Source organism: Herpailurus yagouaroundi, unplaced genomic scaffold (assembly GCF_014898765.1).
Source record: "Herpailurus yagouaroundi ecotype Mexico unplaced genomic scaffold, PumYag 197, whole genome shotgun sequence".
NCBI lineage: Eukaryota > Metazoa > Chordata > Mammalia > Carnivora > Felidae > Herpailurus > Herpailurus yagouaroundi.
This window is the reverse complement of record NW_024412428.1, coordinates 5399370-5418189: the sequence shown is the minus strand read 5'-3', so window position 1 is coordinate 5418189 and position 18820 is coordinate 5399370. Positions and strand designations below refer to the sequence as shown.

General features: G+C 40.3%; 1 protein-coding gene across 1 annotated transcript in view; it reads left to right on the top strand.

Annotated features, from left to right (window-relative positions):
* The first annotated feature begins 2772 nt into the window (after positions 1-2772).
* Positions 2773-18820, top strand: part of LOC121012753 (phospholipid-transporting ATPase IB-like) — a 219713-nt gene continuing 203665 nt past the window's right edge. The window contains 2 exon segments of the mRNA XM_040448069.1: positions 2773-2897; positions 13209-13353. Coding sequence (XP_040304003.1) covers positions 13253-13353 — 101 coding nt within the window. The 5' untranslated portion in view covers positions 2773-2897; positions 13209-13252.

Sequence of the window (18820 nt, the reverse complement as noted above, 5' to 3'; positions counted from 1 at the left end):
TATGTATGTATGTATGTATGTATGTATGTATGTATGTATGTATGTATGTATGTTTTTGAGAGAGAGAGAGTGAAAGAGAGAGAATCTTAAGCAGGCTCCATGCTCACTACAGAGCCTGATTCAGGGCTTGATCTCATGACTGGGAGATCATGACCTGAACTGAAATCAAGAGTTGGATGCTTAACCAACTGAGCCACCCAGGTGCCCCTGGTTTTCACATTTAAAGAAACATTTAATCTAACTGAAGTCTCAACAGTGTTTCTGCTCATGTAAAGTAAGTGCTTTGTTTTTTAAGGATCTCAGGTGCTCAGAATGGAGTCATTCATTGATCATATTCCTTATTAGTAATACGAAATCATTGGCCCAGAAAGGCTACATCTTTGTTCTTTCATTTTACCTTAGCGATTTCTCTCTGCCTGCCTGCCGGCATTTCCATACTCCTCACTCCCTCATGTATTTAATGCTCTCCCCCGCCCTAGTCGTCCCTCTTTTGAATATATTTCCTTGAAAAGCATATAATACTTATTTTGTATAAGTTTTACAATTTTATGTAAAGGATATTGTGCTATAAATCTCATTTGGCTAACTGATAAACTATTAGGTTTTCAGGACCTATTCATGTAACTTTATATAACATGCTTCTGACGGGTGCATATTACTTTATTGCATTCACATACCATAGCTTATTTTTTTCCTCTACTCACACTTAGGTTATTCCCAACTGTTCCTGCCTCTATGAACTTGTACGTCTTGTATGTGTCTTCTTATGAATTTGCCCTGTAGTGTGTGTGTGTGTGTGTGTGTGTGTGTGTGTGTGTGTGTTTGGTATATTGATCCTAGAGTAGATGGCAGAGGTTTGGGCTGATGTATTTAGTTTCAGTAAGCAGTGCTGGATTGTTTTCAGGAATGTTTGTACCAGTGCAATTTCTAATATGGTAATTATCAGTAGATATATGCCACATAGATGAAAACTCCTTGGGTTCTTTGCTATTTTTTGAGTCTGAAGGGTTCCTGAGACTCTAAAGTTTGAGAGCCGATGACTTACTCTATGACGCTGTTGGCAGAAATCATCAGTTATCAAATCTACATTAGGTTCACATTGTTTCCAGTGAGGTATGGTCTTATCTTCATGTGTTCACCTGTTAGTAAGGCACATTACATACTTTTTTTTCACCATTCGGAGGAAAAGCGAATTAGCTCTGAAGCTTGGCAAGTGTCTCTTATCCTTCTTCTAGGCTGAGTTGAAGCCTGGGAGGTACTTCAGAGGGCAAGGAAAGCACACTTGGTGAGCGTGGAAGGACGGGGAATGTGGGCAGCCCCATCTCAGAAGCGCAGTGCGGAGGGCGGTGCTGAGCCCTCAACTGTCAGAACTCCCAGAGGCAAGCTGGGAAGGCTTCAGCTCGCTCCAGGCCAAGCCCAGCGGCCACTGTCCCCGATTAGAGCTGTTTGGGCTGAGGGAAGACGTTCAGGATATTAACCCTAAAAAGGTCAGTTTTCCAGTCAAAAGTGGAGTCCGTAGCCTGACTGGTGAGTAACTAGGAAGTCCTTTGTTTCAGTGTGTTGTCCGTTTAAGCAGCAGCTGGACAACTGTTCCAGTAACTGAACTTGGGTCCATTCTCAAATGTCCCAGGCTCACCCAGGGAGTCTGTCCTTCTCTTTCATCGCAGATTCTTGCCCTTGAAATTTTGTAGGACAGGTGTGAGAGGCTGGGATCAGTGTCCTCGACCCTAAGTGGCCAGAGAAAGATAAAGTGAGATGACAGATTCCTATGTAATTTATCTACTGCTTAAAAATATCCCAGTAATTTGGACCGTCACTGTTTGGTGGATGCCACTGCAGTCAGTCTGTGTGATGTGTGTCTGTGCATGTGTATAAAATTCAACAAACACACAGACTGTCACCACAACCTCTAACATTTTATTTTTTATGTTTTTAATTTTTTATTTAATTTCTTTCTTTTTTTTTTTTTTTAGAAATAAATAATTGAACATAAAACAAAGCAAAAATCACCTTTAACCATTACCTCTAGGCTCAGTCCTCCTGTCTTCCTCCCTTGGCCCCTGCTGCAGGTAATTACTATTCTGAATATGTTATGTGTGGTTTTAGTCATTTAAAGATACATTTACAGGGGCACCTGGATGGCTCATTTGGTTAAGCGTCCAACTCGATTTCAGCTCAGGTCATGAGCTCACAGGATCGAGCCCCATGTCAGACTGTGTGCACCAACAGTGCAGAGCCTGCTTGGGATTCTCTCTCTCTCTCTCTCTCTCTCTCTCAATAAATAAACATTTTGAAAAATAAAGACACATTTACATACATACATTTACAAATATACATTTACAAAGTATACATCCATAAGCAAGACACAATATTGTAGTTATATTTCTTAAAAGTTTACATAAATGATTTAGTAGAGTAATGTGTATATCATTTTCACATCACTCTTAGATTTTTGAGCTCTACCTAGTATATCAATCATCTATCATCTATTGGTAGCACTCTTTTAAATGTCTCCACAATATTTCATCATATGATTAAGATGGGTTTTACTTAACTCTTTATCCATAAGCATTGAGATTTTTCCGTATTTTTTTCACTGTTACAAATGGTGCTGAAATACACATCCTTGTTCACATCTTCTTGTATACACATATGAGTTATTTTTTAAAAGTTATATTTAGAAATGGGAATACAGTGGTGCCCTCTTAACTGTGGTTTTGCTTTCCATGGTTTCAGTCATCCGTGGTCGACCACAGTCCAGAAGCAGAGGACCCTCCTCTGACGCACGGTCAGAAGGTCACTGGTAGCCTGACATTAGGTCATGATGCCCACATCATTCATCTTGCTTTGTCTCATCATGTGGGCATTTTAACATCTCACATCATCACAAGAAGAAGGTCAGTACAGTACTTTCAGATATTTTGAGAGAGAGAGAGAGAGAGAGAGGGAGACCACATCCACATAACTTGTGTTACAGTATGTTGGTCTAATTGGTCTATTTTGTCATGATTACTGTTAATCTCTTACCCTGCCTCACTTACAAATTAAACTTCTATGGGTGTGTATGCATAGCAAATAACATCGTGGTTGTAAGACTTGGTACTCTCTGTGGTTTCAAGCATCCACTGGGGGTCTTGGAACCCATCGCCCATGGATGTGGGGCGACTACTCTACTGGATTGTGGGACACCTGCAGTCTTCACTTACTCTCTAAAATGCTTTTATTAATTTATACTCCCACCTGTCCCCTCCGGGTTTCTAATGCCCCATGCCCTCACCCACCCTTGTCATGCTCTTTGGTTTTTAGCTTTAGCCTGATTGAATTTGAGCGATCTTCATACATTTATTTTGCTTTTATCTTTCTCTAAATTAATTGCCAATTCATACATTTTCCTTATGTTTTTATATATTTTTTTATTTATTTGTGGGAATCATTTAAAACATCTGGGTAGAAAACCTGTGTCAGTTATATGCATTAAAATATACTCTAGTGGTATGTGGTTTGTTTTTAAAATTTCTTAATGTTTTATTATTTTTTCTTTTTAAAAAAATATATATTTTTTATTATTTTTAAATGTTTATTTATTCTGAGCCCAAGGTGGGGCTTAATCCCATGAACCTGGAGATCTTGACCTGAGCTGAAATCAAAAGTCAGACGTTTAACCAACAAAGCCACCCAGGTGCCTATTTTACTATTTTAATGGACAAAAGATTCTTTGTTTTCATGAAGTCAGATTAATTAGTAGTTTCCTTTATGGTCTGTGCTTTTGAACGTTTTTGAAGTAATCTTTCCCATACCCTGATCTCCTACAGATTTCATTCTTTCTTTTAAATATTTGAAATTTTGCTTTTCATACTTAGACAATTTAGCCTATCTGAAATGTATTTTTGTAAGTGATGGAAATTAGAGACATAATTTCCTCCCATACTGTTAACCAATTAGTCCAGTATAATTTACAGAATGGCCTTTCTTTTCCTGAAGACTTAATAATGCCACTCATTATTCTCCAGTATAGATGATCACTTTTCCTGGCTTATTCTGTTCCTAGTCACTGTTTAATTATAATAGTTTTATAATATCTATCGCCTATTATTTTATTGTGGTTAAAGACACAGAAAATCTACCATTCAAACCACTTTTTGGTTTGTGTTTTTTCTTTTCAAATTTTTACTTAAATTCTGGTTAGTTAACATACAGTGCAGCATTGGTTTCAGGAGTAGAATTCAGTGATTCATCACTTACATACAAAACCTAGTGCTCATTGTAACATGTGCCCTCCTTAATGCCCATCACCCATCTAGCCCATCCCACACCCACTTCCTTCTATCAACCCTTAGTTTATTTTCTATCTTTAAAAGTCTCTTACATCAAATAACTTTTAAGTTTACAATTCAGTAGCGTTAAATACATTCACAAAATCATGCAACTATCACCACTGTGTATTTCAAGAACTTTTTCATCATCCCAGACAGAAGCCCCATACCCATTAAACAATAATTCTCCTTTTCCCTTTCCCCCAGTCCCCAGTAACCTCCAGTCTAGTTTTTGCTGTCTCAATGAATTTGACTACTCTAGGTACCTCATATAAGTGGAATCATAGTATTTGTCCTTTTGTGTTTGCCTTGTTTCACTTAGCATAATGTTTACAAGTTTCATCCATGTAGGATGTATCAGAATTTCATTCTTTTTAAAGGCTGAGTAATATTCCATTATATGTGCATACCACATTTTGTTTATCAGGTCATTTGTTGACGGACATTTGGATTGTTTCCACCTTTGGGCCATTGTGAATAATACTGCTGTGAACACTGGTGTGCAAGTTTCTGTTTGAGTCCCTACTTAAAAAATTTTTTTTAAAAATCTTTATTTACTTTTGAGAGACAGAGACAGAGCATGAGCAGGGGAGGGGCAGAGAGAGAGGGGGGAAACAATCTGAAGCAGGCTCCAGGCTCTTAACTGTCAGCACAGAGCCCGACGCGGGGCTTGAATCCACGAACCGTGAGATCATGACTTGAGCTGAAGTCGGATGCTCAACCGACTGAGCCACCCAGGCACCCTTTGAGTCCCTACTTTTAATTCTTTTGGGTATATATCTAAAAGTGGAATTCCCAGATCCTATGGTAATTCTATGTTTAAGTGGTTTTTTTTTTTTTTTAATTGAGATATAGGTGACATATAACGTTAGTTTCAGGTGTACAGCATGATGATTCAATATTTGTATATGTTGCGAAGTGATCACCCACAAATCTAGTTAGCATCTGTCTTCATGCATAGTTATAAAGTTTTTTTCTCTTGTCATGAGAACTTTTTTTTAACTTTTTTTTTTTTAACATTTATTTATTGTTGAGAGACAGAGACAGACCGAGCATGAGCAGAGGAGTGGCAGAGAGAGAGGGAGACACAGAATCCAAAGCAGGCTCCAGACTCTGAGCTGTCAGCATAGAGCCCGATGCGGGACTCGAACCCACGAACTGTGAGATCATGACCTGAGCCGAGTCAGACGTTTAACCAACTGAGCGACCCAGGCACCCAGTCTTGTCATGAGAACTTTCAAGATTTGCTCTTAGCAGCTTTCAAATATGCAATACAGTATTATTAACTATAGTCACCATGTTGCTTGTTACATCCCCAGGATTTACTTATTTTGTAACCAGAAGTTTGTACCTTTTGACCTTCTTTAAAAATTTGCCCATCTCCCATCGCCACCTCTGGCCATCATCAATCTTCTTATTGAACAAGCTTGTTTGTTTGTTTTTGTTTTTGTTTTTGATTCCCACATGTAAGTGAGATCATACGGTTTTGTCTTTCTCTGTCGTAATTCAGTTAGCGTACTGCCCTCAAGTCCATCCATGTCATTGCCAGTGGCAAGACTTTCCTCTTTGTTATGGCTGAATAATGTTTAATTGTGTATATATACACCACATTTTCTTTATTACTCATTCACCAATGGACTCTTAGGTTGTTTCCATATATTGCCTATTGTGAATAATGCTGCAGTGAACATGGGTGTGCAGACATCTTTTAAAGTTAGTGTCTTTATTTCCTGCTTGGTAGATAGACCCTCAGGTGGCAGTTTTTAATGTATACAAATATGTGTAGTCCTTCAGGACCATGAGTGTAAGCTCCCCTGGCCACCAGACTCAGGCAATCTAGAAGTGTCCCCTGGGTAGCAGCTGCAAAGATAGTGCCGCTGTCTGAGGTCTCTGGAGAGGATTCCAGTTAGCCCTGAGACATGTGCTTAATTAGAAGGCTGTCCCCCAGGCTGCAGCTATAAAGCTAACAGGCCTGTTTCGCAGACTGTTGCCACTCTTCCCTGCCCTGGGGATGGTAGTTGGTTGAGAACTCTTTCTCTGTTGGTTATAGCCTTATGGGACCCACAAGCATGAGTCCTGCTGGTCACCAGAGCCAGGCAACCTAGAGTGTCCCCTGGGAAGCAGTCACAAAAATTGAGGTGCCAGGCTAGAGTACCAGCTCCTTTCTGGCAGATACTGGCAACCCGGAGTGAGGCAGAGGGAGAGCACCCAGACAGCATCCACCAGCTTCTGTATCTGCAGAGTACTTCATCAGGCCCCTTGTGTGCCAAACCAGTAGCTTGCCCTCAGGCTGAAGCTCCAGGACCAGCAGATGGGCCTTTTCCACAGAACGACCGGGCATGTGTTTCCGTGTGCTGCCTGTGACACGCCCTGAGAGCGGTGCTGGCCAAGAACCAGCTCTCTGATCATTACAGTCCCATCCCATGAGACCCAGGAATGCAACCCCCACTGGCCACCGGAGCCAGGAGGTCAAGCAGCATCCCCTGAGTGGCAGTCACAAAAACTGGGGCACCAGCTGTGTGTGAAAGCTCCCCTCTGGGAAATATTGGTGCTCTGAGGGTGGCAGAGTACAAACACAGAACCCACCCTCCAAGGTCTCTGGAGAGGATGACTGAGTCTTTAGATAAGTGTTTGATTAGAACCCTGCCACTCAGATCACACCTGTGAAGATAAGTTGGCCTGCTTCACAGAGAGCCTGGGCTCCTCAGTCTGTTGTCTCTCTGTTGTGACATTGGGGGTGCAACCTGGGTGTGAACTCCTTCTCCATTGGTTACGGTCCAGTGGGACCCATGAGCATAGCCCTCCAGCTGTAAAGATGAAGTCACCAGGCGGGGGTACAGGCTCCACTCTAGGAGATAGCAGAGGGCTGGAGTGAGGCAAAGGGGGAGAGCGAAGATTGTGCCCATGGGCCTCCATATTTGGAGAGAATTTCAGCAGACCCCCCAGATGTGTGTTAATGTAGATGTCAGCCCCGTAGGCCAGTGCGTTAACATGAGAAAATAAATCTCTTTAACAGAAAGCTTAGGCACTTTTTAGTTGGCCGCCTCTGTGCTCGGCCCTGGGGTGGGTGTTTGCACATGTGAGACCTTTTAAGAACAATTTTCTCAGTTCACCATAGCCTTGTGAGTCTCAGCGATGCAAGCCCTACTAGATGTTTTGGGGGCTCCTTTCTAAGGTGCAGGTAAAAGTCGAGGTGCCACATGTAGGGTTCAAAGCCTTCATGCCTCAGGGAGAAGCTCAGGTTTTTTGAGTTCCCTCCTGATTGTGGGTTGCCATACCTAGAGTGGGGTTTATAGGAAGGTCGTGTCAGCCTTTCCCACCCACTCCCATGTGGGTTTTTTTTCGTTCACTTTATGTGTAGGAGTTTGCTAAGCTAGTTTTTAGCCTCCCCCTCCCTACCGCTGGAAACTGTTCCATATGCAGCTGTAGATTCACTGTGTATTTTGGTTTCTCTAGAGACTCCTTCTTAAATAGGTTCTTAGCCACTTCTTCCAGCTGCGATAATCCTTTGATTCGGTTTTGTTCTTCACAAGTGCTTTTTAGGGTGTTTTTCTTTTAAGTAAGACAGGAAGACTAGAAAGAGCCAAAGTTAGGGATTTCCCTTCTCCCATGTTGATGACGCTCTGGTAAAACACTTTTCCTTGAGGACCAGCCCTTGTTGAGGAGAACACAGTGTGCTGAGCATATTTTACAATGGTCCCTTTTCCCCTTCCCTTACTGGAAGCATGAGGGGACTTTTCTTTGATCTTCACCCTGAGAGTCTAGTGGTATTCCTTAAGGTCCCCTTCTAGGACTTTATCTCAAATCTGGGGCATGGTTAAGCCTTCTGCAATTAATCAATGACCCTCTACATGTTTCTGCCAGTTGCTGGCTGCAGAGATAAATTCTGGTTCTCTGTATTCACCTACCTCTTTAGATTTGGGGCCGGCAATTTGCCCCGTGACCTCAATTCTCTGATGGATCTAAGAAGAGTCATTGGTTTTCAGTTTAGTCATATGTTTTTTATTTTTCTCTTTATGAAGATGGGAGTCTTAATTTCCAAGCCTTTTTTTTTTTACATGTTACACTAGAACAGTTTTTAAAATAGATACTTTGAGAGTATTTTTCATAGGCCAACATGTAGTTTGTCAATAGACTTCTATTTCTTTCTTTCCTTTCTCTTTGAATTTTACTTTTCTTGCCTTTTTGCACTGAATAAAGCCTCCAGTACAATACTGTATGTGTGCGGTGAGGAAGGACAGTCTTGCATCATTACCAGTCTTAGGAAGAAAGCATTTGGTTTTCCACAATTAAGTCTGATATTTGCTGCATGTTTTTCATAGACATCCTTCATTAGGTTGAAGAACTTCCCCGATTTTCTTGGCTTGCTGAGAGTTTTGATCATTTGATGTTGAACTTTGTCAAATGCCTTTTCTGTATCTGTTGAGATTACCGTAGGGTTTGTTTTTTTTTTCCCCTTTAGTCTTTCGAGATGATAAATTACATCATTTTATGTTCAAATGATGAATCAAACTTCCTTTCTTGGAATAAACCCCACTAGGTCATTATCAGTTTCCTAGGCTCGTCATAGGGAAAGTGCCACAAACTGGGTGACTTAGTTAGAACAACGGGAATCTATGGTCTCAGAATTCTCAAGTATAGAAGTGTAAGATCAAGGTCAGCAGAGCTACACTCCACTTGAAATACATAGGAGAAGGGTCATCCTTTGCCTCTTCCAGCTTCTCGTAGCTCCGGGTGTTCCCCGGTTTGCAGCAGCACGACTCCACTTGGTACCTCCATGTTCACGTGGCATTTTCCTGTCTCTTCACATTGTCTTCTCTTTATATGTGTGTCTGTCTCTGTGACCGAAGTTCCCCTTTTCATAAGGATACTAGTCATACTGGGTTAGGGTCCACCCTATGACATTATCTCAATTTGGGTAACGCTGCAAGGACCTTATGCTGTGGTCTGAATGTTTGTGGCCCCCTCCCCCCAATCCATGTGTTGAAATCCTAAGCACCAATGGTGAGGGTGTTAGCAGGTAGAGCCTTTGGGAGGTGCTTAAGCATGAAGGAGCCCTCACAAATGGGATCGATGCCTTATAAAAGAGGGCCCAGAGAGGTCCTTAGCCCCTGCCACTATGTGAGGACACAATGAGAATGCACCAGCTACGAACCAGGAAGGTGGCCCTCATCAAAACCAGCATGCTGGCACCTTGAGGTCAGACTTCCCAGCCTTCAAAACCATGAGAAATAGGGGCGCCTGGGTGGCTCAGTCGGTTAAGCCTCTGACTTCAGCTCAGGTCACGATCTCACAGTCCGTGAGTTCGAGCCCCGCGTCAGGCTCTGGGCTGATGGCTCAGAGCCTGGAGCCTGTTTCAGACTCTGTGTCTCCCTCTCTCTCTGCTCCTCCCCCGTTCATGCTCTGTCTCTCTCTGTCTCAAAAATAAATAAACGTTAAAAAAAAAATTAAAAAAAAAAACAAACCGTGAGAAATAAGTTTGTTTATGAGCTACCTGGTCTGTGGTATTTTGTTAGAGCAGCCTGAGCAGACGAAGACAACTTATTTCGAAATAAAGTCACATTCTGAGGTACTGGGGGTTAGGACATCAACGGATCATTTTTTGGTGTGAAGATGCAATTCAATGCATAAAAGTCATGATGTGTAATCGTTTTGCATATTGGTAGATTTGATTTTTTGCTAAGGATTTTTATATTCATGCTTATAATGGATTTGAATTTGTACTATTTTTTTCTTGTAATGACTTTGGTTTTGGTGTCATAATGCAGTTTCATAAAATTTGGGGGAAACATTCCTTCCTCTTATTTTTCTCTGGCTGCTTTTAAGATTTCCTCTTTGTCTTTATTTTTCTGCATTTTCACTATAAATCCAAGTGTAATATTCTTGACTTACTTTGTTTGAGATGTCTTGGTTTTCTTGCCTCTGTGAAAAAGTCATAGCCATCATCTGCCAACATACTGCTTTTGCCCTATTTCTCTCTCTCTCCCTCCCTCTCTTTGTATGTGTTTTTATCTGCTTTTACCTTGCAGCACTACTAATTCTGAACCATCTTAAACTGACGGTACTTGAGATCTCTTGGCCAACTCTGATGATGCCAATTTGGGTTATTCTGCTAGGAAGCTCCCTCCCTTCCATCTCTCTCTGTCTCTCTCTCCTTTGTCAGAATTATACCAAGGCCCTGTGGGAGTGGTTGAATGGATAATGGGACAACATTCTTTCAACTTCACCCTGACCCTGAGATGAGTTTCTGTGACTATGACGTTTTCTCAGAGTCTCTGTCTTGGGCATGACCCGAGCCTTGCCTTACATAACCCCTGTTTCCCCACTGTTAATTTTGGTGTTAATTGGCACATTTCTTCAGGAGGAAGGTGCTTTTTGAATTTTTTACTTAATTCTCTTGAATTTTGTTTTTGATGAAAATTTGGCTTGATAATAGCTACTCGCTTGAGAAGTGAATTTAAAAAGCCTTAAAAAAAAAAAAGTCACCATTTTAAGCTGTGTCAACAGAAAGTTCGGTCACAATAAGATGGCCTATGATTACCTAAAGCCTTGTTTTTGTATCCAGGTAAATCACTGCTTTCTACATCTTGTTTACCAGCTTTTCATTCATTTCTTGATAGGACTTCTGGTCTCCTGCCTCAGTGATGACTTCTACGTGGGGCCCCAATAGTCCCTCTCTTTCCAAACTTCATAAACGATTTGCTGGTCTAGTAATGATTTTTTTTCATTATTCTTAAAGTCCAATGAACTTAACCAGGAAGTGTCGTGGAATTTGTGTTAGATTTTTCTTAGTTGTTTTGTTCTCATTAAAGAAGGATCTATTCTACTACGACTTTCAGTATTTTTGTTTCATGTTTTAAATTTCTTAAGGACAAGAAATATGCATACGTTGGATCCTTTGTCCCACATCTATAATTTTTCTCCAGTTCTTTATCATCTGTGCTCTTTTTCATTTCATTTTGCTTAGTTTTCATAGTCTGTGCAGGACATGCCTCTTTTCAGCTCTCTGTTATCTTAGTTGCTTCTAAGGTGGCTTTCCTTTTTCTTAAGATATTTCTCTTTCATTTCTTTTCTGAGCTCTTTCAGGTCACATTAAAAATTCTTCTGCAGTTTCATTATCACTTCAAAAAATAATTTAGTATTTCTATTTTTGACCTCTTGTTTCATAATGGCCATATTTAATTTCTTTTACAGGAAATGTATTTTCTGTGTGTTTTGTAACTTAATTCCTTTGATGTGCAAACAAGAATTTCCTTTGTCTTTTGTTCCTTAGGCTTTGTCATTTTTATGGGCAAAGAGCTGCGTTACGTTTTCATAGATTCTGTGTTGGCTCACTTTTTACTATTACACAATTTAATGGGGCCACTCTAAGAGACCAGTTATTTGCTGAAGAGACATGTTGGTGTGGTGAGAGGCACCTAGTGTGTGAGCCGGGACATTAAAGGCTCAGGCCTTTCAACTGGGGACACTTGGTCACCAGCACCCTTCTGTCAGGTAGCAGCAGGTCAACAGGCTCCCCCTTGAAGCCTGTTGATAGCCTTGAAGATCACACATGTCTAGTCAGGTGTTTAGAGCTTTATTTATTTTCATCAGCAGCCCCTTAGTAAACTGTAACTCACCTTTTGTTTCTTTACCCTCACACATGGATGCGTTGTTAGGGAAACGCTTGAAGAGAAATAGCTCTCTTACTAAACATACAGTGACGGTGAGAAAGTTCTTGACTCAAGGACTTGAATATCCCTATTAATCCTGCACTACAGGACCTTGGGCAAGTCTGAGGAAAACTGGGTACATGGACTCAGACATAAAAATGCTTCTTACTGTTGAGGGCACACTAGCCTCTATTTCTTGTCAGAAACAAATGAGACTTTTCTTGGCCCCTTGGTCAAAAATCTCACTTATTTTGGGGGTAGGAGATATCAAAATATACGTTACCTGGGTGAAGTTAATGGGGCCAGGAAGACTATTCAAGGCTATTTCAATAGAGGAGAGAGACTGAGCTCACCTTAGCTGAAACAAAGGTGGGGGAGTTTTAAAAAGCTGGGGTGGGGAAGGAGGAGGATTGTTGGCCACCTGTGTCTGCTAACTGGCTTTACCCAAAGAATAACTACATTTTCTCTTATCTTCATGACATGTGAGAATTTTACACTTCGAGCAAGGCACCCCCTGAAGTTAGGTTCCTACCCTACCATGGAATGGAGAATTTCTTTGATGATTACATTTCAGGGATCTCCCAGGTCCTTGAGAAAAGCTTTCCCATGGATCTTAAAGCTGGCAAGGGGCTTTTCAGGACATTTCTATACATTTCAAAGGGAGTAGAATAACAACATACAATCACCTTTTCCAAAGTAAATGCTTCACGTTAGTAAAAAGGAAAGGCAATTCAGGACTAGAGACAAGAAGGCATCTATTTCCAATTTAGTCAAGCTGGGGGGAATGTTAAGGCCATCTTGGTCAGGGGGCTGCCCTCCGGTCGTGGAGCTACTGCTCTTGAGCCAAGACACTCTCCCCTCCGCTTCCCCCAGCCCTATTCACCTTCTCCCCTCGCCCATTCTTTTTCTGAGGCCAGCTGCTGGGCCCTATCTCACTGCATCTTCCCCAGTCTCCTGCCCAGGCTGAGTGTCAGTGCCCACCCAGAGCCTCCAGGGCTGGGGAGGGAATGGGGATGTGGTAGCCATGAGGGAACAGAACCGCCTCACCAATGCAGGGTGACAGGGGAGGTCTTGGATGTCTGGTCCCTGGAGAAATGGATGGGACAGGGGAAGAACTGGAGGCTAGGAAAACAGTCTCCTCCTTGGGGACTCAACAGAGGTCCAACATGCAATGCACTTGATGCGTTCCCTGGAGCCTGATTTCAGTTGCAATTCCGGGTGACATTCCTTTGCCTTCTTGTAGGACCTGTTGATTTCTCTTTAATCTGTCAGGAGGTGGAGGAAAAAATGGGCTGCCAACAGTCTCTTCAAGGATCAGACGTGTCCAAAGTCCGCACCATTTACCTCAATGAGCCCATTGGGAACAACTTCTGCAAAAACTCCATCAGGTGAGAAGTGTGTGTAGCTGGGAGGAGAGGAAGGAGGAGGATGTCGTCCTCACCTGCAAAATACACTTGGTGTAGATACTTCAGGCTGTAACAGTTGTCTCAAACCCTGAGAAACTTTGAATTCTCAAGTTCACTACCAAGAATAGGCTGTGTCTTCATCTCACCCTCAAGGTTTCTGTTTCTGAATTGGCCTCTGCTCTCACTTGTTCCTCCTGTTCATAGCAGTACCATGCAGCCCACTGCCAGTCGAGAGTGCCCTTTAGCAATACCTAGGAGGTAAAAATGCTTTCCTTTCTCCCCCCCAAGGTTTTATTTAAATTCATGTTGGTTAACATACAGTGTAGTATTGGTTTCAGGAGTAGAATTTAACGATTCATCACTTACGTATAACACCCATGTTCATCCCAACAAGTGCCCTCCTTAATGCCCATCACCCATTTAGCCCATCCCCCCCAAACACCTCTCCAGCAACCCTCAGTTTGTTCTCTACAGTTAAGAGTCTCTTGTGGTTTGCCTCCCTCTTGTTTTCATCTTATTTTCTTTTTCCTACACTTCCCCTATGTTCATCTGTTTCGTTTCTTAAATTCCACATGTGAGTGAAGTCATATGTCTTTCTCTGACTGACTTATTTCGCTTAGCATGATACATTCTAGCTCCATCCACATCTTGCAAATGGCAAGATTTCATTCTTTTTGATGGCTGAGTAACATTCCATTAAATACACATGTGCGCACATGCACACACACACACACACACACACACACACACACACACACACACACACACCTTCTTTATCCATTCATCAGTTGATGGACATTTGGGCTCTTTCCACAGTTTGGCTATTGTTGACAGCTGTAACCACGGTGGTGCATGTGCCTCTTTGAATCACTACTCTTTGTATCCTTTGGATAAATACCTGGTAGTACAATTGCTGGGTCATAGGGTAGTTCTCTTTTTAACTTTTCGAGGAACCTCCATACTCTTCTCCAGAGTGGCTGTACCAGTTTGCATTCCCAAGGTAAATGCTTTGCAGTGGAACCTCACAGAGCTGCTGAGTTCTCCACCATTATCCTACATTGGGGAATTTAGCATTAGGCTTTTTTTTTTTTTTTTTTTGATTGAAGTATACTTAACATACGGTGTTATATGAGTTTTCAGGTGTATAATATAGTGATTCAGCAATTGTATACATTACTCTGTGCTCGTTAGGGTAAGTGTGCTCTTAACCCCCTTTATTTCACCCATCCCCCCACTCATCTCCCTTCTGGCAACCACCAGTTATTTTTCTGTATTTAAGTTTCTGGTTTTTTGTTTGCCTCTTTTCTCTTTGTTGGTTTCTTATATTCACATATGACTGAAAAAATATAGTATTTGTCTTTCTCTGGCTGATTTATTTCACTTAGCATTATACCCTCTAGGTCCTTCCATTTTGATATATACCATACCTTCTTTACCCGATCATCTATGGACGGACACTTGGGTTCCTTCTATATCTTGCCTATTGTAAATAATGCTGCAGTAAACATAGGGGTTCATATAGCTCTGTGAATTTGTGTTTTTGTTTTCTTTGGGTAGATACCCAGTAATGAATTACTAGATCATATGGTAAGTATATTTTTAATTTTTCATGAAATCTCCATCCTGTTTTCCATAGTGGCTGTACCAATCTGCATTCTCACCAACAGTGCATGAGGGTTCCTTTTCCTCCACATCCTTGTTACTGTGATTTTTCATTTTAGTCATTCTGACAGGTGTAAAGTGATATTGAATTGTGGTTTTAATTTGCATTCGCGTGATAATTAGTGATGTTGAGCATCTTTTCATCTGTCTGTTGGCCATCTATATGTCTTCCTTGGAAAAATGCCTGTTCAGGTCCTCTGCCCATTTTTAATCACACTAATTTGGGGGGGGGTTGAGGGGAATACATTTATATTTGAATAAGTTTATATACATAGGATGTTAACCCCTTACTGGATATGTCATTTGCAAATATCTTCTCCCACTCAGTAGGTTGCCTATTCATTTTGTTGATGGTTTCCTTCACTGTGCAAAAGCTTTTAATTTTGGTGTAGTCCCAATGGTTTAATTTCGCTTTTGTTTCCATTGCCAGAGAAGACATATCTAGAAAAATATTTCTACGTCCAATGCCAAATGGACATTTCTTTTAGGAGTTTTATGGTTTCAAGTCTTACATTTAGGTATTTAATCCATTTTGATTTTATTTTTGTGTATGATATAAGAAATTGGTCCAGCTTCATTCTTTTGCATGTAGCTTTCCAGTTTCCCAGTACCATTTATTGAAGGGATTGTCTTTTACCCTTTCTATATTCTTGCCTCCCGTGTCATAGATTAAGTGACCAAATAGGTGTGTGTTTACCTCTGGGCTGTCTATTCTGTATTATTGGCCTGAGTGTCTGTTTTTGTGCCAGTACCATAATGTTTGGATTACTATAGCTTTAGTACCATAATGTTTGGATTACTATAGCTTTGTAGTACATCCTGAAATCTGGGAGGGTGATATGTCTGGTTTTGTTCTTCCTTCTCAAGATTGCCTTAGCTATTTGGGGTCTTTTGTGATTTCATACAAATTTGAGGACTATTTGTTCTAGTTCTGTGAAAATGTTAGTGTTTTTATAGGAATTACACTAAATGCATAGATTGCTTTGTGTAGTATGGACATTTTAACAATATTGATTCTTCTAATCCATGATCATGAAATATCTTGCCATTTGTGTCATCTTCAATTTCTTTCATCAATATTTTACAGTTTTCAAAGTACAAGTCTTTCATCTCCTTGGTTAAGTTTACTTTTAGATATTTTATTATTTTTGGTGCAATTGTAAATGAGATTTTTTTTTTCTTGATTTCTCTTCCTGCAGCTTTGTTATTAGTGTATAGAAACACAACAGATTTCTGTATAGTAATTTTGTATCCTGCAACTTTATTAAATTATCATTACTCATAGTCATTTGGTGGAGTTTTAAGGGTTTTTCAAATATAGTGTCACCTGCAAATAGTGACAGTTTTACTTCTTCCTTACCAATTTGGATGCTTTTTATTTCTTTTTCTTGTCTGATGGTTGTGGCTAGGACTTCCAGTGATCTGTTGAATAAAACTAATGAGAGTGGACATCCTTTTCTTGTTTCTGATCTTAGAAGAAAAGCTCTTAGTTTTTCACCATCGAGTATAATTTTAGCTGTGGGTTTTTCATACAAGGCCTTTAATGTGTTGAGGTATGTTTCCTCTAAACCTGTTTTATTGAGAGTTTTTATCAAAAATGGATGTTATATTTTGTCAGTTGCTTTTTCTGCATCTATTGAGATAATATGGTTTTTATCCCTTCTCTTGTTGATGTGATGTATCTTGATTTGTACATATCGAACCACCCTTACATCCCTGGAATAAATTTTACTTGATTGTGGTAAATCGTTCTTCTAATGTATTGTTGGTTTTAGTTTGGTAATATTTTGTTGAGGATTTTTGAGTCTATTCATATCAGAGATATTGGCCTGTTGTTTTCTCTTTTTGGTAGTGTTTTTGTCTGGTTTTGGTATTAGGGTAATGCTGGCTTTGTAGAATGAATTGGGAACTTTTCCTTCATCTTTTATTTTTTGGAATAGTTTGAGAAGAATATGTATTAACTCTTTTTTAAAAGTTTGGCAGAGGGGCGCCTGGGTGGCACAGTCGGTTAAGCGTCCGACTTCAGCCAGGTCACGATCTCGCAGTCCGTGAGTTCGAGCCCCGCGTCAGGCTCTGGGCTGATGGCTCAGAGCCTGGAGCCTGTTTCCGATTCTGTGTCTCCCTCTCTCTCTGCCCCTCCCCCGTTCATGCTCTATCTCTCTCTGTCCCAAAAATAAATAAAAAACATTGAAAAAAAATTAAAATAAATAAATAAATAAAAGTTTGGCAGAATTCATCTGTAAAGCTATCTGGTCCTGGACCTCTGTTTGTTTGGAGTTTTTTGGTTACTAATTCAATTTCAATATTGGCAATCTGTGTGCTCAGATCTTCTATTTCTTCCTGATTCAGGTTTTGAAGATTGTATGTTTCTAGGAATTTCTTCTAGGTTGTCCAATTTTTGGCATATAATTTCTCATAATATTCTCTTATAATCCTTTGTATTTCTGTGGTGTTGGCTTTTCTCCTTTCTTTTTCCTTTTTAAATTTTTTAATGTTTATTCATGTTTTGAGAGAGAGAGGGACAGAGTGCAAATGGTGGAGGGGTAGAGAGAGAGGGGGACACAGAATCTGAAGCAGGCTCTTGGCTGTGAGCTGTTAGCACAGAGCCCGATGTGGGTCTTGAACCCATGAGCTGTGAGATCATGACCTGAGCCAAAGTTGGTCACTTAATGGACTGAGCCACCCAGGCACTCCTCTTCTCCTTCATTTCGGATTTTATTTAAGTCATTTTCTCTTTTTCTTGATGAGTCTGATTATACTTTATCAACTTTATCTTTTTAAAGAACTAGCTCTTGATTTCATTTATCTTTATTGTTTTAGTCTCATTTTATTCATTTCCACTCTAATCTTTATGTTTCCTTCTTTCTGCTAGCTCTGGACTTAGTTTGTTCTTCCTTTTCTAGCTCCTTTAGGTGTAAGGTTAGGTTGTTTGGAATTTTTTTCTTATTTCTTGAGGTGGGCCTGAATCACTATAAACGTCCTGCTTAGACCAGGCTTTGCTGTGTCCCAAAGATTTTGGAAAATTGTGTTTTCAATTCATTTGTCTCCATGTATTTTTTGAGTTTTTCATTAGCAGCAGTAAATGGTGTTGATGATGGGGACCCTGACATGATGTGACGAGAAGTCCACTTTACTTCTGTGTTCCATCCCAACAAATCACCTCACTCTGAGCAGGAGGAAAATGCCAGACAAGCCAAACTGAGGTCATCCTCATTGATCCATTGGTTGTTTAGGGGCATACTGTTTAGCCTCTATGGGTTTGTGTTTTTTCCAGCTCTTTTTTTTTTTTGTAATTGATTTCTAGTTTCATACCATTTTGGTCAGAAAAGATGCTTGAGATTATTTGAATGTTCCTAAATTTATTGAGACTTGTTTTGTGCCCTGATATGTCATCTAGTCTAGAGAATGTTCTACATGTACTTGAAAATAGTGTGTATTCTGTTGTTTTGGATGGAATGTTTTGTTTATATCTGTTAGGTCCATCTAGTCTGATCTGGTTCACAGACACTGTTTCCTTGTTGATTTTCTGTCTGGACAATCTATTAATTGATGTAAGTGGAGTATTAAAGTCCCCTTCTATTACTGTATTACTGTCAGTTTCTTCCTTTATTACTGCTAATGTTTGCTTTTTGTGTTTAGGTGCTCCTATTTTGGGTTCATAGATATTTACAATTATTATATTCTCTTGGTGGATTAATCCCTTTATCATTATGCAGTGTCCTTATTTGTCTCTTGCAATAGTCTTTGTTTTAAAGTCTATTTAGTCTGATTTAAGTATTGCCACCCC